This window comes from Lissotriton vulgaris, chromosome 9 (genome assembly GCF_964263255.1).
Source record: "Lissotriton vulgaris chromosome 9, aLisVul1.2, whole genome shotgun sequence".
Taxonomy (NCBI): Eukaryota; Metazoa; Chordata; class Amphibia; order Caudata; family Salamandridae; genus Lissotriton; species Lissotriton vulgaris.
Window position 1 is genome coordinate 478,729,348 of NC_141697.1, and position 24,591 is coordinate 478,753,938.

Below are 24,591 nucleotides of genomic sequence, written 5' to 3' on the forward strand. Positions count from 1 at the left end.
GACTAAAACAGAACATATAGTTTATCCAACTAACATCCCAAAACAACATAAGAACACAAGGAAAGACAGTAACTGACTAATAAATAAAATCATACATTGGATAAGGTATGAACGCCAGTGTTTGTCGTTAATGAGGACCAATAAATTAAGTGCTGAGCGCATACAGAGTAACAGTGGTGGGAAGGATAACATCAGACTATTTTTGAGAACTCAGGAAATGGTGGATGGCTTTATTTCCATGGAGCTACGGTCACCACCGCTGAAGTTTATATCCCGACAATTTAAACTGAACCAAGCCTATCATAGGATGAAAGTCTAATAACTGTTCAAAATGTAGCAACATTAGAGCCGACGGATGTATGATGTTAGCACGCACACTTTTACCAAGCATACCATTACCACGCATTTTTTACAACGCTATACCTTTACAACGCATAGTGCTTTAGGTGCTGGATAGTGAATAGTTTAATGTACTATTCCAACACCAGTCCCCATGGACACTAGGGAAGGTTATTGGATAGTAAAGTAACCTATTCACTAGCCATTCCCTAAGTCAGATCGCCTCAAAGCGCTATGCGTTGTAATGGTATGCGTTGTAACAGATGCGTGGTAATGGTAGTGCGTGCTAAAAGATGCGTGCTAAAGGTTGTATACCGAGCCGATACATGTAAATATTTGATCTAACATAAATTGTGTAGTCTCTGCTAAGGGCCCAGGTGTAACATTAAACGGAGGTGAGGAAGCACTAAATTTGGAGTCCACTGATTGATTCTTGATACCAGCCACACACGCACAGCATATAATTCCTCCTACTACGAACTCCCAACTTCTTTTGGGGATAGTCCCTAATCTAAAGTTTGACATCCACGATGGCAGTAGCTTTGGATAATAAAAAATCGCTTGATTCTATTTCTGATGCTGCTGTTGGTATCAAGCTCCTTGTTGAATTAGGTGACAAAAGTAGTCTCCTGGAATGAAGCGGGCCTTCGGCAAAAACTTATAGACTCGGAATGGCAGGACTATATAGATAAACTCCAATTTTGCCTTTTTCTGGAAACGTAGTCTCTGGCGACTCTCCATAAACCAGCTTATAAGAACTTTTATGTAACTGCAGTGCCCTATCCATGTGACAGAGAATCAGGGGGACTCATTATATGGCCTATATTAACTCTGAGGGTTTGGTATCAAAATCTTGCATATTGATTCTTCAGATATTTTAGAGCTAAGAGTACAAACATCCAAAGGTCATACATTGTACCTCTTTAACCTATACATTAAACCGAATAGAAAGAGCAAGGAGCCTACTATTCTTGTCACTTTGGAGACATTTTTGAATTTTGTAAATCCAAAGGGCATGGTAATAACAGGGGGTACTTTAACATCACATTTGAGCCGATTTTCGGACTTGAGTTAATTATAGAGAAGGAAGTTGAATTGCAAGGCATACAATTGAATGACTACTCACACGGTCCTGTGTACGGTGGTTGCTATACAGATGGCTCTCTTTTTTCTGTTGAGCATGGATTGCAGGCCTGCAATGGCAGGTCCAAATCAGACACCCTTAGCCTCTATACTTTCAAAAGAGGTTCTACCAGATCAACAATTGATTGTATCTTGCTAGGGCTTACTCTGTGGGATAAGATGGTAGACTTCATGATAGACTGCAGGGACCACTATCCTCTAAACTTAGCTATGACTGGATTCCTGGTTGAGAGTTCAGGCTCCTACTCAGGATCACAGATCTTTACGCCACTTGAAAGTACTGATCGTAGATGCTTAAAGAGGCCAAAAATAGTAGGCATCTTAGAGTTATTGACGGAAATTTATAACCATTATGCTTTGAGTCCTTTTAGTCTCCTTCCTCTTTCTGCGATCCCTATAGTTGGCATACATCATTCGCTAGTTGAAAGAATAAGGCCGTACTTAACTAGAGCCCCCTAAGACCTTGGCCAAAGTGTCATGCAGTATTTTTTCAAAGAAACCGCAGTACGCAAAGCATTTTCGGCTAGCCAAGAAGACTTTGGTTGTGACCCTAAAATCAAAGGTTCACGTGGCGCCGACTCAGTATAGGAAGGCACTGACTACAGCTAAGAGAAATTGGGATGTAGAAATGTGCAGGTTCTGATTGAGGCTGCTAAGTGCGGGGAAAAAGACCACATTTTGGAAAATAATCACCCAGGGTGCCAGAATGTTTTCTCTATCCCTGTGACTTGGCTGATCGTTTCTCAAAACTCTACCCACTTGGGTTAGATGAAGAGCAATTCCTTTTGCTACCACATTCATTGCAGAATGATTCTCTCGATGTAGCTGAGCCAACCCTAGTTCCATACACTATGGATGAGACAATAATAGCCATATTGTCTCAAACATGACAAAGCTCCTGGCCCGGGCACGATACAAGTGGATCTTTATGGACATGATTTATGTGTTTGGGCCCCTTATGTGAACCTGTTGTGCAACTCTATAGCTGCTGGTGCCCCGGTCCCTGATTCATGGAAGGGAGCAGAAATGATTCCTAACAATAAAAAAGGTAATAGACATTATTACGCTAACTACAGACCAATAAGTCTTTTGGATAATATACAAAAGATTTATGCTAAGCAAATTCTAAATAGGCTTTCAGAATGAATGACAGATAACAATATTATGAAATCCTTTAAGGCAGGTATCAAGGCAAAAGTAAGCACAGAATACCAGGTGTGTAGACTAACCCTTATATTTTGAAAATATACAAAGCTGAAAGATGGTCTTCTTTACATAGCTTTTGTCAACCTGCGGTCGGCATATGTATTTGTGGAGTGGACATTCGGACCGGAGGGACACAAGTAGGTGCCTATAAGAGGGAGGTATCCTCAAAACAAATTTGCTGGGATACTGAACCCCTCCGAATCCATGGGGCAAAGTTAGGTCTCATGACATGAACCACGTGTTTGGATTAAATACGTAGGTATTACTGCATGCACTTATTATAGTTTGCTGCAATTTAACCTTATTTAATTATCGTATCAAAAATAACTCATCACAGAGCTAAGGAGTGGCGAACACAGGGCTGGTCCCTGTGTAGTCCCGAAGAAGTGCTTGGGGTATGCACGAAACATGTTGACGATAGGAGTTGATAGGTACACCTTGACACATTACGTTTAGGGCGCCCTATCTATCCACCCCGTTTTTAATATTACCACCTAGAGGCAGGAATAAAGTTTATTGTAAACCTACTGGGCAGGTATTTTTAGATACATCACATAGTCCACTCCACAAATACATATGCACCACACATAGTCTTTTGAAAAGTGCTCCTACGTAACTCGCAAGTCGTAGCACGCCCCAGCCCGTAGAGGACTGGGATGGCCCCAATGATGAAGCATGTCACCATGGGGCAACCCTGGTGAGTGAGGGGACACCTAAAAAAGGAGCAATTTCTCCTTTTTTAACCTAGTATGAATTTTCCATGACCGACCCCATTGAGTGTTGATTATGGTTCATAGTAACTAGCAAGGCTCTTAGGAATCTGGTAACAGAGACCATTTGTTGATTATAGTTTTTGGAGGGTGAGCCTTAGCTATTGTTTTCCCTCTAACTCCCTTTCTTTAGTGTTAACCTCCCCCTGCGCCCAGCTCCACCACTGCACCACTCTTATCTGTACCGGTCACGGCTGGTGATTAGCCTTGGTATATTTAGGCTTTTTTTGTCAGTCTACATAGAGACTAACTTATGATATCTAACATACCTAAATTGGATAGTTTGTAAAAATTGTATGCTGTTTATATTACGATTTGTACAGTTTATGTAAGATGAGTGATTCATCATGTATCAATTTATTTCTGCGAGTTGAATTATGCTGTGTTTTTGTTAAGGAATGTTTTTTCCGAAATAAACTATTGTAACTCTATAGGTACTCCAGATGTCAGTTACTCTGGGGGGGGGGGGGGGGGGGGGGGGAATACCAACCCATTTTAAGTGTGCTTAGTATCGATAGGACTAAATCAATGATGCAACATTGCTTCGGTTGGCAGGTAGCGAGGGTTTAAAATGGAGCTCATGAGTCCTTTTTAGTGTACCTATTTACATTAGTTTTTTCCCCATCAGCCTTCCACCTCATATTGTTTTGTTTTGTCTCAATGACTGACTGCTTGTATGGATACAAGCATTCTAAAATGTATTACATGTTGGTACAATGCAGGTTTCCCCGAGTATTACCTTTACTTAACAACTCTACATAACTTAATTGTGCTAATATGCATACACAGGGCAGGGGGCAAACCATGCACCAAGGGGTGGGTAGATGCACAAACTTAAAAACTAAGAGAAGTCCAATAATTTGGACAGATCAGTGTTCACATTTCAAGGCCCATGTGTTGTAGCGTCTTAAGCATGATGGGTGGGAAATAAGTACTGCTTTAATACCTTTCCCAACCACACAGCTTGCAGTGAGTAGTGTCTGTCTTCTCTACCAATGAAGATGAACTTGATTTTTGGCAAGGAGCACACTATTGGTTACATTAAGAGATCTGTAAGGATGATAGGGTAGTATCTTGAAGTGGAATGAAGCATATTATTCACTAAAGGGCACCAAAGTTTGAGGTACATCATACTGAATTTGACTCTAACATTGATGGAGTGTCAGAAGCGCCTAACTAAGGGTAGGGTGATTCCGTCACGTCTTGTGAGGGCAGAGGAAGTCTGGTGACAGTTTAAAACTTTATGCAGTCTGTCTAACCTGGCCTTCTGTAAGGCAGTAAAAATCTACGACCAAGATACAATCTGGAGTTCATAATGGTGCTTATAATAGGCTCATGGAGGTTGATGGCAATAGAAGGAAGTGTTATCTTTGGTAGAAAGCCGGAGACGTAGCTAAATCAAGTTAGAGTTGACCAGCACTAGGATGCTGTCCCAGACTGGCGAGAGGGGGTTTGATTCTGTGCCTGTGACTGAAGCTCTAAAAGGCTGGGGCAGGATTAGGTGGTTCAAAGTGATGGCCTGTAGAAGAACTACAACCATACAATCATCTTTGAAGAATGTCTGAGGACCAAGCCCAGTCTGTCATAAGCCAAACAATGACTTGTTAGTGTGGAAGGGACAGACAGGGTTACAGAATGTCAACAGAACAGTAAATAAAAGGCAGGGACATTCACGAGGAAATATAGAAACAATGTATAGTAATGCATATATTTTTCATCTAAAACACGCTGCAGTTTTTCTTTTTTATTTATATACGTTGGATATAAATATGATATATACCTGTTGCATCTATTAACGCACACATTACACTTCCAATGGTCTGAATGCATAAAAAGTTTGGAATCTGAAAATCAGGAATCATTTTTTGTTCATCAGCAGCAGAACAGGCTTCTAGTTTAAGCACATGCTTTGCCTCCTCTAGAGCCCTCCACAATGCACCCTAACTCTACTGTGGAAACATGCCTCACACAATTGCACCACCTACTATACTCACATGAAAATGTAATATGATTATCCAGATAAGACCAAGCACAATGGAAGGTTTTCCTTCAATGATGTCAGCAACGTGAATATTTACGATCTTGATCTAAATAAAACAGGAAAATAATAATTAGTGTGAAAGAAGTGCCGAATGAGGCAGATCAAACTTAGATCAACTGGCCTCACCGATTTCGCCTTTAAAAAATTTAAAGCAGATTCCACATTGCTCCTACATTGGAATACATTCTGCCCTTTCTCACGAGGCTGAAACAGAAAAGGGAAAAGCTAAGTTAGTTACTCAAAATGTTGGCAGGTGTTCAGTCCGGCACTACTTTTTGCATCAAATGCCATTCTTACCAAGCGTTCGCCAGTGAGTACTTCAAGTAGGTCCAACAGCACCTGACCACTGCTGAAATCTGCAAACAGGTCTGAGACAGTGGTTGGCGGGGTATGCTGCAAGAAACAAAGGCAAGGGTTCTAGCGTCAGGTCCATTTCATGTTTAGAATAATGCTGGGACATCATTCGGAGTATTATTTTATAATATTTGACATATCCCTTGTTTAATATCAAAGGCAATAAATAGAATTTAAAAAAACATGTCTGACACTTAATGGAGTCCACCATTTTTTTTTACCTCGCTTAAATTTTAATTTGTATCCAGTTTAGTTTACAAATCACTAACTCAATATGATAAATGCTAAAAATAAACAAAGGATTTATTTCTAACGTGGCAGGTCTTACAGATGGGCTCTCACCTGTAACGGGGGCTTCAGCTATCGGTTTTCTTTCAGTTTTAATCACATCATATATAGTGTGTAAGTAGAAGTATACCTCAGATGTTTAACAAGCCCATGGATTATCAGAAGGCAAAGTATATGCTCAGAACCCCTGCATAGCGTCCAGACTGAATATTACATCATATTTCTTTTTCTGCTGAGTTAATTTTCTTTCAATCACGCTTGGAATTTTGTACACCCTGTCAAACAAGAACCATACATATTCCTAAATATTATTCAACCCGTGTTCAGCTGATTACCACCAAAGTGTTAATGCTCTACCTCCAACTAGTATTACATTTGAAAATCACATTAGGCACCAAAAAAGGTAGATTATCAAACAGTGAGTTTTACTACATTTCACTACAAGAACGTATTATCAAGCTTAAGAAATATAGAGTGAACATTTATGCCTAGATGCATCAACCTTTTTAGGAAGTGCAAACGGTGCGAATCGCAAAAATCGGCCGTTTGCACTTTCTAAATTGGTTTCTGGGATGCATCAAGCATTTTTGGAAAATCGCTATTTTTAGCGAATTCCAAAAATGCGATTGCTTTTAAGGAATCGCAAATTTGCGATTCCTTTAATGCAATGCATCATTCCCAAAACATTTGCGATTTTACAAATTGCAAGTGCAAATTACCACGAAGTTGAACCTCGTGGTAATTTGCAAAATTGTTTAAAAACGCACAAAAATGCATTTTTTAAACTGTTAAGTTACAGACACACATGTCCTTAGGACATGTGTGTCTGTAACTTACAGGTAAAAGTGCATTTCATGGGTGCAGGGGGGGGTCATTTGGACCCCCCTCTCCACCCTTGAAATGCTTTGTTGAATTCCGATTTCAAATAGCGAATTCGCAACTCCCATTCATTCCTATGGGCATTTCAGCCCATAGGAATGAATGGGAATTGCGAATTCGCTATTTGAAACTCTCAATTTTATTGCGATTCAGTAAAAATTGCGATTTTTACTGATTCTCAATAAAATTGCGAAATAAATGATGCATTGCCATTTGCGATTCCTTATTTGCGATTCCTTATTTTTCGCAAATAAGGAATCGCAAATGACAACGTTGATGCATCTACCCATTAGATTTTTCTTATTTGTTATGCTTGGAATGAAAGTCACTGAGTGGTATATACCATTTATAAACAATTAATTTTAGAACTGGACTGGCCCTTTTGGGGCAGTAACAACACAGATTTGTTTATGGTTGCTTCTTGTTTGTGATGGCATGGAGAAGCTCAGAAGTGATGGAGCTGAATGCCCCCAAGGTTCAGATTGAGTCAAGCTAGCCATACATGGGATTATTTCTATAGCAACCCGCATGTGGCCCTTAATTTCCCATATATGAGTCTGAAACGGAAGTGCTGTAAGGAATTACACTGCACTTCAGATCGATCACCGATTTATATATGCTGTCGGTGGGAGCTGGGTAGTGGCACTCGTTTTTACCAGGACTTCCACTCACAGCTAGACAGAGAAAGGCAGAAAAGGGAGAAATGGTTAGGAAGATAAAAATATAGAAACAGTCACAAAGGGAAAAAACAAAGGTGTGAAAAAGAATCTGCAATAAAGTTACAAAGAGGCAGGAAGTGTAGGGTGGTGGAAGAAAGAGGAATGAGGTAGGTTGACGACTAGGTAACCATAGAATACAGCAGCAGAATTCAATTACACTGCTGATGGGCTCCGAAGAAAAGCACTGGGGTCCTGCATTTCTTTTTTCAACAAACTAAGGTCTCCGATCAGGCCAAAACATATGTGACGGTACAAGTGTTTCCATTTTGAGGGGTTGGCTAACAGTTCAACTGGGGTCTAGATTACTTTTCCATACGTCACTTTTTAGGACTCGCCTAGGCAGCGCATATGCTGTCTTTGAGGCATACTCTATCTACACTGTGAGCTTTTAGCATGCCTATCGCTTTTTATTGGTTCCGTTGTATGCCTTTTCAAATTTCTTTCTTTTCTGTGGTGAATTGTTCAAATTTGTCCCTCCTTTGAGTGTGTTGTTTATATCCGAGGTGACTGGCCCTGTTACATGTCTTTTTTCTCTTCTGAGCATTTATGTTGGTTTCATCGCACTATTTTTTTTTTGTTTGCTTTGGGTCGTGTTTTGGGATTGTTGTGTTTATGACTTGTTTAACAAACGATCTGAATCCTGCTGTATTGCATTTAGTTTTATTAACTGCATTTACTGTGTTATTTGTTTGTACTTTTTTCGTAATATATTGAATGTTGCAGCCCTCTTAGAGCATTAGGACCAACTTCAGGGGCAGCCCAGAGAGTGCACGTAGTCTCCAAAGAAGTCCCACCGCTGGAGCCCTCATCGTTCTCCCTGCCTTTGAACCCTCACCAGCCTCAGGCAGTGCTTCATAAGCAGAACCTGCCTACTTGGACCTACTTTGTTTTTCTCACTCTGCCTCCATCTCCCCTCTCTGCCTTCCCCCTGCCTGTCGCTTCTCTTTCCTTCATAGCTCCTTTCTAGTTCATTCTTTTCCCTGCGCTCTCTACCTCGCTGTGTCCCTCGCTTTCTCTGTAGCTTCTCTCTTGTCATTTCTTTTCCTCTACCTCACTTTACGATTCTCTTTTTCGCTTTCTTAGTTTCTATGACTCTTTTTCTCTTTATTTATCTCACGGATACCTTGTTCTGCCCTGTCACTCCAATTGTTTTTGCCCCTCTCTTTTTTGGTGCCTCTCTCTATGGCTTTTACTTTAAAAAGTCTATTTTTCTGTTTTTCATGTATGCTTGTGTGCACTATTCAGTCTCCAGAACGGCTCACTTATGTTTGTGGAGGCTCGTGGAGAGGTTTTTTTTGTTTTTTTTACTATGAACTAAAGACTGATTGTCCTGTTGCTTCCGCCCCACCAGTAGCGGTTGGTGGTGGGAGTGCTGCATTTGGCGATGCAGTACGTGCAACAAAATTTGTTTCATTAATTTTTATGTTTACTTACCTGTATTTGGCCATATTCCATCGTTTACTACCCCCTACCCTGCCCCTCCCCGCCGCACGTCACAGCCCGGCAGCACTCCTACCACCGACCGCTACTGCTGCCCGCCCACCAGAGCAGTATTTTTTTGTTTGCTATTGTATCCAAACACAATCTGACCTGAGGAGGGGGATTTTTAAACCCCTACAGGCAGCACCCTCCTACTACTTGAGAATGGCCCAGAAGGAGGCTATTAGGATGGGTCTGCAACCATTGACCCTTGTGTTTTTTAAGAATGTGGTATTGTGACCCTTTTGTGCTTTCTTGTTGAAAACACCGCAAGGGAACAAATGCGTGAGCCCAAGTCATTAACTCTTAATCCAAGCACTTTTATTTACTCAGTGTAAATTAGTTTTTCAATCTAACTACCAAGTACCCCATGTGGGTATATAAGTACGCATGTATATATGTGAATATATGTTTGCATGTATATATATGTTTGTATGTGCCACCATATGTGTGTATATATATATGTATGTGTGTCTTTGTCACTTTGAGTCAATTCTAAGCTCAATTATCCCAAAGGGTGGAAAATGTACAAGAATTGACACAATAAAACTAAAATGCAAACTGTTCTTTTCACGTGTTTGGATGTGAGTATATTTTTTTTGTAAAGTTTTCCTGCAGTAAAAAGCCCATTTGAGAGCCCTGATAACAAATCTTTTTCATGTATTACAGATTTTTGTCCTTGATTTCACACGTCATCAGCTTGTTCTTCAAAGGCATTGTACTTATATTTGGTATGTATTTATTTACACTGTAAAGTGACTGTGAATCTTGTTACTTTCAGCATTCCACCAAGTGTTTTCGCTTTCACTCCCTCTGTCACATCTCCCCCCTCCCAATCAACCCCAACCAGATCGCTTTCACATCCAAAGATGCTTTATTTAGACTTCACTCCCCCACCTCACGAACCTGCCAGCACTTCTCCTTTCATTCCTTTTTATTTTTTATATAATTCAAACAAAAGTATTAAAGCGCTTTACATGAGCACTAGTTCCTTTACAGAAATTTGCTCAGAATACCAAGATGTAGAGCCTTCGTCCAGACTCGAACCCGGTTCCCTAGCTTGTCAGTCACTCTTTTTAGGTCTCGCCTGAGCCAGCGCATGCGTTGTCTGGCGAGACTTTTAGTAAGTGGGCTTCAAAAATCCGACCACACGCTTTTTGTGTGGCCTAAAGCATGCGGTTATGCACACGGTTACGCGCAGAGGTGCCATCTGGCTTTCCACCCTTACACTCGAGGGACGCTACAGCTGCTTTCACTTGTGCCACCACGCATGCACGCACACCACTCATGTGCTTTTTTAAAATTTCCTTTTAGCGCGCCCGTGCACACAACTCCGGGGCTTGTTCTACAGCTCACTTGTCATCCTCTCCTGTCTTTACCTCCACTGTGGATTTATCTTCCCAGGTATTTCGCCTTCCCTTTTCAACAGACCCACGATTACCAGCTCTTCTATGCTTCACGCGTTCCTAGAGTACTTTCTTTTGTCATATGTGCTCTTTCGCCTATGCTTAATTTTGTTTCTTTATCACCCACTTGTTTCCAGGGTCAGCCAGAAGTCACATTACGAGTTGTTGGCGCCAGCATCAGGCTTGAGTACCACCCCTTCTTCTCCCGCAGGAGAGTTGTCCCCCGGACGCAGAAGGGGATATTCTCCACGGGCAGGTTCCGGTGCCGAGATGCAGTGGTTTGTGGACTGCTTTCAACGGGTATAAAGTATATCAGGAACTTACTCTGCCAAATTTGCAAACGTGTACGTTAGCTACAACTGAATGACTCGAATATAAGATCCTTCTTCTGCACGCCTTCATTGGTTTACACCGTTTATAGCGCCTCGGCGGCCACCGTTTCATATGGTAGAAAGCACACTTGTTTCTAATATGCAAAGTTGTCTCTGTCACAACTGATGTGATCATATCAGTGAGAAGAGTGACTTTAAGAAAAGTGTCAAAAACTTAGCGTAAAGTGCCCCTTAGACTATTCAGCCCGTCTATCTTATTTCACCAGTGACCCGTGTCAGATAGAAGGGCACATCCACAAACTTTAGCAGGTGGATTGGTGAATGGCCTGGCAGTCGCATCTCCTTCCACTCAGAAATTGTCAAATATATTATTTTGTGAAATCCTTGCAATATTTCTCTCACCGCAGGACAAATAGAAAATGCATCAGTGATTGTCTGTCACACTGAGGAGAAACAGACAATGTACTCCTTCCTACCTCTCTGAAATTTGGCAAGGTAAGAGGACACATTTCTACAACATTTTCTCCAGGCAAATGTTTTTGCCATTTTTTGGTTCTTGTTTTTATAGAAATGGAGCACACAGACTGAGTTCCAGCTATTTATATTTAATTATTGCAAACTGTCAGAGAATGTGTGTCGCCGAGTGACCCGCACATGCTAGCATCTTGATTACATTTCGTACACCCAGAACTTCTGCTTGAAATTTGTGTTGATCAATGAAAAATAAGATGGTGGAGGTGGGGAGGTGCATTTGCTGTGGAGTTCATCCCAGAGAATACAGATTTTTTGTCTCATATTACTGTGGTTGGTTTGTCTCACGTTTCTTTACTCGCAATACCATTTAACTTACTTGATATTCAATGCACTAACAATTTGGGGAATTCAAAACCCCCATGTAGAATAGGCCCTGACCCTTTTCCTCTGATGACAGAGTTGGGGCTATTCTGTTGGGCCTGAGCTAGTGAAGGAAGTGTGCTGCTGTAGGGCTTCTCCAATTGCACAGTGATTTATAAAATGCCCTGAGCCCACTGTAGTGTGCCCGTAAGACCATCAGGCTGTTTGCATGGCTCACCGTGTACACATTTGCAAGGATCCTAAGTGTGCCTACTTACAGATTTGTCACGCTTCCATTAAGTCAGGGCTTTGTAGGTCTTGACATGTTTTATTCTAATACTCTATGACACTAGAGGTGGATAAAGTACACGGATATTATAATTCCCCATTGAATGAAGGCTCTTCAAGGCCATTCATTACGATGAGGATAATGGATGCATTACTGCGGATAATGGGTTTCTCATTTAGTGATTCGACCAGCCTTGCCTACCAACGTCATCGGAATCGCATGCTTCAGTGATGAAGGTCTTGTTTACAGAAATGCTGCAATACAGGGATTTTTTGCGGAAAAAGGGTTACTAGTGTGTGTTATGGTTCAAGGTTCTCATGTACAGGACAATTAAAACTATCGAATTGGGAGATGACCTGTCAAGAAGGCAGACACTCAAACAGTAAAATGTGTTTACTTAAAACCTAATAGCATATTTCTTTCGCCTGTGGGTGTTTGTTGAACCCACAGTCTGTCAACAGCACCATACTGTAAAATCAGTGCCCTGGTTTTTGTCTGATGCCTAGAAGGGGCATATTATATAACATACTGCAAAGTGCGATTGTGCATAGGCTATGTGTCTTGATACAAAAATGCATGCTGGCTCTTGCATCTGTGCAGTGTTTGTGTGCTCCTACCCATGACAGCAAGAAGCAGAGTCAAGTTGTTGCAATTTCATCTGCTGCTCTTTCAACTTTTGCCTGTGGCTTCCCTGGCCCGTGAGGGGAGACCCGACTGCATAGCCAATAGGTCTCGCCTTTGGGACCTTATAAGTGCTTAGCCATGCAACAGTTGATGTTGTTGCACCAAGGATATTGTGCAACATAACTAAATGCTTATATAACTCATAACTAAATACTTATAAGGTCCCAAAAGCAAAACCTATTGGCTATGTCAATGTTTGTTTGCTGGTGGTTCCGAGCTGCATAACGAGGTGATTCAAGGACGATACCTTTTGTTTCGCTACATAAAAATGCAGAGACAGAGAAGGAATAATCTGGAGAACATACATCATGCTAAAGTATCTACCACCTAAAAGCTGCCATCTGGGCACGTTCCATGCCAAGGATGGTCACAAATAGGGAAATGTTTCACAGAAGCTGCATCAGAACTCCTCCCCCTCAGAAGACATCAGTCACACATTTACATACAGGCTTCAGGAAGGCGACAAGTGTATCATAAAATATGTATTTGGGAGCCTTGGAATTACATGACCAAGCGCATTAATTTGAGCAAACATTTAACCCAGCAACAGTCAAGGAAACCAAAGCGCCACCCCAACAGCTTTTGAACCACCATTAGCACATATCTGGCAAATAATATTTGCAGTGAGATGCAGATCAAAAACATAAGCCTCTCGCCTCATCCCCCCTAGCCCGAACGGCCTCACATCCAAATGTGCTTTATTTATTTCAACTTTATTTAATTCCCTGGTGGCTCATGTTTTTGTGTTTAAACACTCTACAGAATGCATCTTTTCGATTTCCCCACCTCTCAAACTTGAAGCAATTCTCTTTTTATTCCTTTTTTTTGCCTATTTATGTAGCGCAAACAAAGGTATCACTTCCTTTACAGAAATTTGCCGAGAATCATAGGATGTAGAGCCTTCGCCGAGACTTGAACCCAGTTCCCCAGCTTTAATGTCCAGCGCACTAGCCGTTATTCCACATCCTTTACATATAACACTTGCGAAACACATACACTACTGCAGACCAAAAAAACAAACAAAAAACACACACAACTGCAAAGTACAACATAGCTTAAACATATTAGTAAAACCATAGGGAGACCTATTGACTTTGCAAATGCCTGTTCTTTGTATAAGTGTGACATACTAAGAGACACAGGTATGAGTACACATTAATTAGCCTTGGTCCAGAACATTAATGCACCACACATCCGTGCAGCCCCTCACTTGCTGTGGCCCAATAAGGCTGAAAATGTCTGGGAGTGATTTTATTTACATTCGAAGGGGAACCAGCCTTATTCATATGGAATGTTTCCAGCAGACAGTTCAGACTTAATTGTTCCTTACAGGTAAAGGTAATAGGTAGCTGCATGTGGTTAAACCGTTTCTCTGAAAATGATGGCATAGAATGTGCCCAAAATAATAACTAGGATTTAAGCGTTTCCATCCATCACTTTTTCTAAGTCAATGATTCCGTCTTGCAATTTGTGTCGAAATTAGCGCAATTAATTAATTACTGACTCATCCTTTGTGTATTTAATAACAGTGGAAATGACAAAAAATATTGAAAAAGGAGAATAACCAAAATTTCCCCTGATTCTAACATAGCCACCTTAAAAACGTTTGCATGAAGAAAATGGGATAGCATAACATAAGATAACGTGTATTTGTAAAGTGCACGATCACCCAGTAGGACCTCTTGGCGTTGCATAACAAATGTTTATTGTTACCCAACTCAATGGTACTCATAGTACCACGAAAGGTGAATTTCATGGGTGTTATCAATCAATCAATCAATTCTTTCTTTATTCGGATATTGAAGATGAATATCCATAAAAGCACAGTAAGATACAAATATATACAATGAAATAAAAACCCAATCAATTAGTAAAACCCACACGTATATATATACAGTCCTCATTATCGTTCTACTTTTATATTACACAGTGTTAAGAATTGATTTTACGGAATCTAAAAACATTTTTAAAAACAGGGAGAAACTGAAGCAACAGTTAAAACATTATCTAGTTTCTAAATAGCCAAAAAAGCAGGGTGACACCGAATCAAACTTATTGTCCTTAATAGCGGGACAATTCATCTTTTCCTCTGGGCAACATAATATTTACAAAATAGCAAGATATGCATATCCGATTGTGTGGACAAATCATCGCAAGGACATTTATTTAGGTCCTTGGTCCAATCATTCATTTTGGGATAGCTAAAAAATCTGAATAAAATATTAAATTGAAAACAAATTAATAAAAACTTTTCAAAACCTTTCATTTGAAATTTCAGATATGGCTGTGTTTCGCTAGTTATCAAAACCAGTTGGTGCGCCATCACTGTACTTTTCTTCATCTCCAAACAGGACCTTTTGTCCTCCAAATGTAACATACATGTATGCTTTAATTCTTTTCTAGTTACATGGGACATGAGAAGAGGATCATCAAAATATTCTTGATGGCCGATCTCCATTAAAAAAGATTTTACATACACCAACCATCATATTTTGTTCCTTTTTTCGATGCTCATAGCGTCTTTCAGAATTGCTCGATTAAAAGCGCACTCCTCCGTGGTCCACACTCTGTGCCATAATAAAACTGGCTAAATTTTAATTAAGTCCTCTATATAGGGTAGTCCCAGCTCCATATGGCAATTATAAGTGGACACACAATCAGGGACTGTAAGGAGATTTTGCAAAAAGGAGTTTTCTGCTAGTTGTAATGGTTTGACATCAGCATAACCCCATATACCCGCACAATATGTGGCAATTTTAGTGCTAGTGGCTCTATATATAGTTAAAAATTCCCTAATGGTTTTTTTGCCCATTTTTCTTGCAAAATTTTGTACGGCCATAATAGATTTACAGAACAACAATTTCCGTGTGTTAATTGTCGTATTCCATTGGCTGGTTTGATCGAACAATATGCCCATATAAGGGAAAGATTGGGTAAATTAAAGGGGTTTTGAATTTATGAACATGGTTTTCTTATTCTTTAATGCCCTTGAGCCACAATGTATTCAGTAAGTCTTTGAAGCATTTACCCTCAGATCTAAATTAGCCATGTAATTTGCAAAGGATGTAATCATCTGCTGCATGGCCAATGGGGTTCGGGCCATTAAAACCGCGTTGTCCGCGTATAATAGCGCAGGAATCGATCTTCTGCCTATTTGCGGCATATCCCTGCACTCCCTAAGTAGTACCTCTTCCAGTTCATTGATGTAGATTGTAAATAGGAAGGGGGCGAGTACGCACCCTTGCTGTACTCCTCTGGCAATTGTAAAAGATGTTGTGCATTCCCCATTCCTGCCAAATCTTACCGTGGCCCGTGCTCCCCTGTATAACTCTTTCAGGAAGTTAATTATATTCACGTCCACATCAAGTTTCTCTAGAATCAGCCACAACTTGCTATGAGTTACGCAGTCGAATGCCGACGACAAGTCGACGAATGTTAAATATATGCGGTTTTTCCTTGCACTTACATATTTATCTAAAACAATGTGCAAGTTAAGGCCCTGCTCTATAGTACCTAGATGTTTACTGAAACCGTATTGAAGGTCACTGATTATAGAGCGGTCCTCAGCCCAAACCTGTAATCTGTTCAGGATTACCCGCCCAAAGATCTTAATGGTAGAGTCCAACAGGGATATCGGACGGTAACAAGCACAGCTTTATCTGTCTCCCTTTTTAAATATAGGTATTATGATTGACTCATACCAGGAGGATAATAAGCCATTTGAGCAGGATGCGTTAAAGAGTTTGGTGAGGATTGGACTCCATAAGGTCATATTGTATTTATATTAGTCGACGGGAACCCCATCAGGGCCAGGAGCCTTCCCCCCCCAAACTGGCCTTTATGCCTGCCATGACCTCATTCAGTGTTATATTTAGATCTATGTTGTTACTTTTTGAGTTCACCTTGTCCTGTGCAACTATTAGCTGCAAATGTTCCACAGGGCTCACCATGCTGTACAGCCTTTCATAGTGTTTCACCCATTCTGTACCCCTTACGGCTATCTCGATTCTAGCCTTGCTTTTGTCTTCCAAAAAGGGTGCATTCACTCACTGCCTTCCAAAAGGCTGCTACGTCCCCACTCTGAGAAGCCTTGCACAAAGATTCCCAAGCCTCCCTTTTCATGAATTCCTTCCTTTGCTTTAGTTCAAATTTATTTATCTTGCGAAATTCTTTAATTAAGTCATAGTCACGAGGGAAATCTTTTAGGGCTTGTTTCAAGTTAGCATGAGCCTTTGAACAAAGTGTGTCAAACCATCTAGGGTCCTGTACTTCTAAATTTTTCTTGTTAACCCATAAACTATTTTTAATCTGCAAATTTATGGTTAAAAAATTATGAATAACCGCGGAATCTGAGGTATTAATGTCGAGACACTTATCAAAGCTCAATTTGCATTGCCTAATGAGTTTTCGCAGAAAGTTTTCCGGGACCACCTTGGTCCATTTCAAAGCGTATCCATTTCGGCGCCATAAGGCTATGTCCTCAACTACGTCCCTATTCAAGTTGCTTCTATCATAAATATAATCAGGATTTATAACTTCTAAGCTTAGTGGGAAATGGTCGCTCATCGATATGTCTAAGGTTTTAAAATTAGTCACTTCATTTACATGTCTTGATGAAATCAAAATGAAATCAATAGTAGAAAATGATCCTCTTCCATTAAATGCAGGACGAAAATTAACCACTTGTTGGCATGCTTTGTTTGCAAAGCACATGTCAGTTGAAAACAAGATTTCATTTAATAAATTTCCGCAGCCGGCATGGTCAAAATGTGATAAACATGTATCCCTATCCAAAGTGGTGCCACATGCCCCTTGCTCCCCCTTTCTACATAATAAACAATTAAAATCCCCTCCCCAGACTGTGAGGACGTCCTTGTTTTTCCAGCACATCATATTTATGAGGTCTATAGAGAATTGTTTCATCACTGCCTCCAGGACCTCAGCTGATATATTGTTATAGAAGTTTACAATTAAAAGGCACTTCTTTTTGCTGGTGTGTATCTGTACCATTTGATAGAATTTATTGGTAACTGGAACTTCTATTTTATCGCATTTCAGGAGGTTTGATATGTAGGTGCATAAACCTCCTTTAGCTCTACCTGAAGCTGAGTGTAAAGCCGGGGAAAAAATGGTTTTATACCCAGTAAGGTGGTAAGCATCCTTCGCCCATGTTTCCTGCAGATTAAGTATGTCAAATTCATTTGCCAGTTTTGACCAATTTTCATCTGTCTGCTTAGATCTTAAGCCTGCAATGTTCCAAAACAATATTGACCAGGTTCCAGACTTCAACTTATTCTTCTTTGGGGCAACACATTTTGGAGCATGGCTTACGGTAATCACTTTTTCCACCAGTCCATTTTGTCTAATCTTGCCATCCCCGAGGTTACCTGCTCATCCGAGTTATGAGCCCCATCCATAGTAGTTAATGCAATTGATGGGCATAGTTCTAAATCACCATTTATCTCAATTAACAATTTACTACTCATGGGGGAAACAGTAGGCGGACTAAAATAGAGATTTCCTGATAATGTCAATCTACTCCTTCGAGACCCTCCTGTTCACAGAGAATGTCATAGCGGTTGGAGGTAGGGACATTGAAATAATTATTGTATAAGTCCCTACGAATCCCTCCCTGCATACCCAGAGAATATGTATTGGAACGGGGTGGGGTGGTGGGGAATAAAAGTATCTCAAATCTACAGTTTGTATTCCACTCTCAGAGCTTTGTGCTCTCCACCCACAGATTTATTTCACCACCCTTCTGTCCCTGAAGTTCACTAGGACACAGTCTCCTTGATATTCCTTCAGTTTATGTCCCACCCAGCTTATTCTGCGAACATGCAGAATTTCACTGTGCAGTACAGGGGGAATAGGTCTATACCTGTTCAGCTAATGACTGACTTTGTTCTTCAATTCTAAGTAATTTTCTGATTTGCCCTCTTCCAGTTCTGAAACCCCCATTAAAAAAACTGTATATGGGAAAGATTCTGGCGGTAGGTCAATGCGTGGATATTTATTTGGTAGTATAGCTTTGCAGAAGTACCCTTGCCTGCGCCCTCCTCTGCCCCTGGATCTCGTGTATTGCCTTGGTTCCTGTTATTTCCTTGTCCCTTCATATGTATGCCTTTCTTTATACCCTGCCTCTCCCTCCCTTGTGTGCATAAGGACCCATTCACTGAACAGATATTCCCCGGATCAATACTATTAGCTGATTGCATTATATGATCAGCCTCACTTGTGCATAACGCTGGGGGTGTTGCATTAGTGTTACCCAACATATTAGCTAGATTCATTGTACTTAAACCCAATATTGGTTCAGAGTATGTCTTCAATATCTCATTATTTGCCTGCGCTGATTCTTCTAGTTTTTGCATTCTCTCACCAATAGCTTTTATCCTTTCTATGAGGGGCAGCATGAGTGATTTAACCAGATGTTCCATTTTAAGCAGGAAATCCTCTGTGTTTTCCGTTGTAACCTTCTCATGAGCTATATACCCTAGTGAGGTGGTGTCTAAATTTGTCGGTTTATTAGTGGCTATGGGCGATGTTTGTTCTAATATGCGTGAGGTCTGCACCCCTATACTAGCCCTTGTAGGTACTTTTTGTTTACTCCCTATTTTCCCATCTTTTGTAATAGCTGTTTTTACTCTGTGTTTTCTATTTATTTTCGTGCTGTTGACAGCAATTGATTTATCTACTGGGAAGTTTTTAATAATGTTTTTAGTCTTGGATCTAGTCATAGGGAGTGGTATATGTCCACTGGTATCGCGAACCCCAATTAAATCGCTGGACTCATCAAGCTCCTGACCACAGTCACTTCCCTGCGAGATAGCTGAGTTTATAGTAACAGAAGGGGAACACTCATCACGTGCTAAATTTTTTTCCCCAGCATTCGCTCTTACTTGCTGAGGTGTAGTTGAAGTTGCAATCACCCCCATGGATGACCGCCTCAAATACAACGGTTCTAATGAGAGGCGTCTCTCAGTGAGTGCAAATTCGTGTTCGAGAACTTTGGTAGCTCTTATTATAAAATTATCCAGCGTTCCCGTAACACTCCCCCCGACCCCCCCTTTCTACCAATTCCATTTCGGCTTGTCATGAGCTTCCACCGTTATATATGGTCTATTAAGGCAAAGAGTCACAAAAGTACTTGCAGTTTTTTAAATGTTAGTGAGGTGGCCCAGCCCAGCCTCGTCCTGCCGCGGACGGCCGCAGATGGCCCCGTCCTTGTCCCGGGCTTCTCCCGCCGCGTGCGTCCCGTGGAACACGGAATGGGCGTGACTAAGTACAATCAGGAAGTGGGCGGGAAGAGGCCCCAGCTGCTGGTCCTCGCAGTCCCACACCAAGAATCCTGGGTCCACAAAAGGTAGGGAAGTCCCGCGTTGGCAGTCCCGATCAATAAAGGCAACCACTGCTTCAAAGGTCACGGCAACAACTACTGCTGCGAGGGTGTGTCATGGGTGTCTAAAAGGTTAGGTTTTATGGAGATTGCAGATGGTGACTTGCTGGCAAGGAAATGTATATTAGACAGCAATACATATTTGAGCAAAATCAAACTGAGAATTTTACACAGAAAATGTAACAAAAATGCTAAATTGACTCGACGTAATTGTGAACGTTTAGAATGGGCATATGACCTTGTAGACAAAAAGAAAATTGGATCGTTATGACAACATTATGACAATAATAAAGGTTAAGAAGAATCTTTTCCACACGACTTCAAAGGGCAGCAAACACCTGTTACTAACTGTAATAATAAAGACGTCAAAACCAAAGCCTCGGAAATATTAATGACGTCAAAAATGATGATGCCCATTCTACTAAGAATCCCCAAAAATTATTTTATCCACTCATGTTACCCAGTCATTACTCACATAATAAAGAAAATGATATAATAATTGATCAATACGGATACATTTAAAAAAGCTCCAAATATTGCCAGCTAAGTTGATTAAAATTGATAAAATCATGAAAAATAACCAGATTTATTTTTTAATTCCCGAAGGTAAAGCCACCAATGAGTTTTATTTATTATTGGGTGTAAACAGTCCAGTCTAACACTGCTTTATCATGGTATAGTTGGGCTACTTTTCACTGATCTCAAGGGAAAATACCTAGCCTTCCATAAGTGGAAAGAAACCCAATGTGTTTGCCTCTTAATGGTCAATAGCACTTCTTACTAATGTATTAATTACTGGAAAAAGTCCAAACATAAGGGCTGCAGAGCTTTGTCACTGATAATGTTCATTTCATTGAAAAATAACGGGACAGACTTGTATGGTGTGATTCTGTAATCGGATCACATCAAAATAATTTCTGGGTGGTATCAATCAATCAGGATTTATAAAGCGCGGCTAATCGCCCAATAGGGTATCCAGGCGATATGAGGCTCTAGCCTGGTATGAGCTGGAATAAGATCAATAAAAGGGCGGGTTTTAAAATTTCTTCTGAGGAAGAAGATGTTGTACCTGCTAGCTGGAAGTTCATTGCATAGCAGGTTCTTAGGCAGCCACTTGTCTTTCTCTCCTTAACCCCTTATGTGCTGGTGACGGCTCCCGTCCGTCATGGCACACAGTGCTCATGTGCTGATGACGGCCGGGAGCCGTCACGACAACGCCCGCGATCGGAATGTGCCGCTCAGGAGCGTAATTCCGGCCACGGGCAAGGGGTTAGGCTGCAGCATGTTTGATACCATGGATGAGACTTTCTGAGATGGGGCTGAGTGTACGGGCGAGAGGGGGAGAGTAAGTGAGAGGAAAACAGAGGGGAAAGAGACAGGGAGGGTGAGAAAGTGAGAGTGAATGTGTGGCAGTGTATCAGCGACCAGGTTTGTTGCTATCCTACAGTGGGGTCTCTGTGACCTCAAGTTAGGAGGCGTCATGTTTTTGCCGGGCCAAAGTAGTGTGACTCGAAGTAGCTGATGCAGTTTTCCTTGTTATCAATTAGTCCACTGCAGAGATGAGGAGGTGAACTATCCACTCTAAGTAAGTATTCGTCTTGAAATAAAGGCTTTTAATACCATTGCCTGGCACCAGATATAAAGGTTTTTTTACCAGGTGTTTGAGCATGTTCAATCAGAACACCAAATAAACAAACAGAAATATATCTAGCTTCAGTGATGGTACTTCCACATTACCAACATACCAACCAATGAAATGGTCGGAGATGACTGAGGAGTGACGTAATGTTAAAAGCAGTAACAGAAAGTTGAAATTAGATGCACATCAGCTTTTTTTCTTTGTATGTAAACATAGCCTTGAGCGTCAGGAAGAGCTTCCAATGGATCACTGTGTAGTCACTGAATGTCAGCCAAGTACAGCAGTGGCAGCAGTGTTCAATCTTCCCTATCTTAATTCATCAGGAATATTCGGTTGAGTTCACATCTGTTAGACCTGGCATCTTTTGGTGTATTTCCCCTGTCTTTTTGGCCTCCTGGTTTTAAAGGTACGTTGGACTTCGTTTTGCTGGTTTAGTGCCTCTGCGCACTTTCTTGCTGCTGTTCAGTGTTAAAGTGCAAGTGCTCCTACTGTACATTGTGTTTATGGATTGGTGTTTCCCCTAGTAAAGTGCAAAATGTGTGCCAGGGCTTGTAAATCAAATGCTATTAGTGGGCTTGCTGCACTGATTGTGCCACCCACATGAGTAGCCCTGAAAGGTATCTCAGACCTGCCACTGCAGTGTCTGCGCATAGTTTTAAACTGCCATGTCGACCTGGCATGTGCACCCACTTACCAGGCCCAAACCTTCCCTTTTCTTCCAGGTTAAGAAGCCCTCAGGTAGGCCCAAGCTACCACGCTGGGCAGGGTGCAGTGTATGTGAAAGGTACAGCATGTCCTGGTGTGTGTGACATGTCCTGATAGTGAAATACTATGTACTTTGTTTTTCACTATTGCAAGGCTATCTGTCCCATAGGCAAGCATGGCAGTGGCTTTGTAACATGCTATACATATAAATTTCCATTGGGACAAGATAGAGAAATGGAGCTTGGATTCTCTAAACTCAGAATGCAATAACACATCTTTTGGTACAGATGGTTTTTAAATTGTGTGTTTGAAAATGGCACTTTTAGAAAGTGGCCATTTTCTTGCTTAGCCTTCCTATGTGCCTCTGCTGGGTTGTATATTAACTGGCTGGTTTTGGAGTGACATGATCTGGGGATGTGCATTCACTGCAGAGAGCCACTGGAAGGATTGAGGTGTGTCCTGTCTTTCCTGGATGACTCAGAGCTGAGCTGAATAGACCTGGGCTGCACTGGGAAATGTGTTTTTTGTGCTGCAATAGAACAAAAAGCAACCTGACACGACCAACGCCACCCCTGCTGGCTCCGTGTCCTGAAGGCACTGCAGAGGGTACTACCGCACTTCAAAGCACTACCCAGGTCTTACCGACTGTGCACCGTGACCTTTGGGTACCGCACTTCGCACCACCTCGCTTCACGCCACCACCCTGGTATCCCCAATGACACCGCTCCAAGCCGACATCGACGACGCTGCTTGCTCCGTGGTTTGAGGGCACTACTCGTAAGTTACACGATGCACTGACCCATCCCACACTGCAGCCTTGGCCTACTGATGCCAGCACTATTGACTTCGGTTCGTCAGTCGACGCCAACGCTTCAGCAACAACGACGAGGCTGCTTGCCCGTGACCTGCCAGCCCCGCTACTAGCACTGCAACAATTTGCCACAGCCCTCGTCTCACCGACGCCGTTGGACGACTGTCACCAAGCCTGCACTGCGACCTGAGGGCACTGCACGCCGTACTGCTACACTTCACACCGCAGCCCCAATGCCCGCCAACAGCGGAGCTCCCAACTTCAACCGCACAGAGTTTGATCTGCAACATGTCTGACTTCAAGGGCCTGACAAATCCTGCATCGACTCCCGAAGCTGATGCCTGCCAACACCGGTTCTTTGCAGCTCACTGCAAGGTCTACAATGCCCTGCATTTCTAAAAGGTACAGTTTTGCAGGTCTTTCCATCACCGTAGCTGGCCTGCAATGCAGCTGTCAGCCATAACTGTTTAGATTTATTGTTCACGACGCCGTGATAGCTCCGGACGGAGCTATCGACTTCAAGGAACTGTATTTTTTAGCCTCATTTTGCTTATTGATAATCCTATCATTTTTGGTCTTGTTTGCACGGATAAAACATAGGATATTTCTCTTAAACTGGTGTGGGGTCCTTTTGTAGTGTTTTCACTGTATTACTCTGTATGCCTCTGAGATAAGCCCGACCGCTCGTGCCAAGCGACCAATGGGGGTAAGCAGGGGTTATTTTAGAAGTGTATCACCCTTATTCTGACTAGGAAGAACGGTCCCTACTTGGACAGGGTAACAACCTGCCAACTAGAGAACCCCCTTTTCTAACAACATATCTGCAGGTTTTTTATTTAAAGGAGAAGAATACAAAAAACAGGGCACCTTCCAGCTGGCCAATCTGGGCAGCAATACAATGTTTATAACAGTAATTTGTTTTAACAAATAAAAACAAGCCAAACCCCGAGTTACTAGAGGCAGTCATGGGAATCTGTGTGCTGCTTCAAGTCTAAGAGAGAAATGCTGATAAAAGTAGGGTATTCATTCTTAACAACCCAGGCAAATATTCTGGCTTTTTTGCTTCTCGTTAAAATAGTGCCTTGAAAAAATGTGAAGCAAATGATAGTTTAATTGCCAACGAGTAAAAAAGTAGAAAAAATATCATACGGTGATCTGGCCATCTCTAACCACTAAATGTGTCTAAATTAACTTGCTGAAATAGTGCTTTTGCTGATATTCTTATATTTTATTTTCGAACGCCAACAATTCCTGTATTCCAATGTGATGAATCT

General features: G+C 41.5%; 1 protein-coding gene across 1 annotated transcript in view; it reads right to left on the minus strand.

Annotated features, from left to right (window-relative positions):
- SYNE2 (spectrin repeat containing nuclear envelope protein 2) overlaps window positions 1-24,591 on the minus strand; it is a 1,750,628-nt gene that overhangs the window by 1,587,553 nt on the left and 138,484 nt on the right. The window contains exons 4-6 of the mRNA XM_086937933.1: window positions 5,797-5,892; window positions 5,626-5,703; window positions 5,453-5,545 (exon numbers count right to left, since the gene is read on the minus strand). Of these exons, the coding sequence (XP_086794059.1) occupies window positions 5,453-5,545; window positions 5,626-5,703; window positions 5,797-5,892 (267 nt within the window). The remainder of the gene's footprint in view (window positions 1-5,452; window positions 5,546-5,625; window positions 5,704-5,796; window positions 5,893-24,591) is intronic.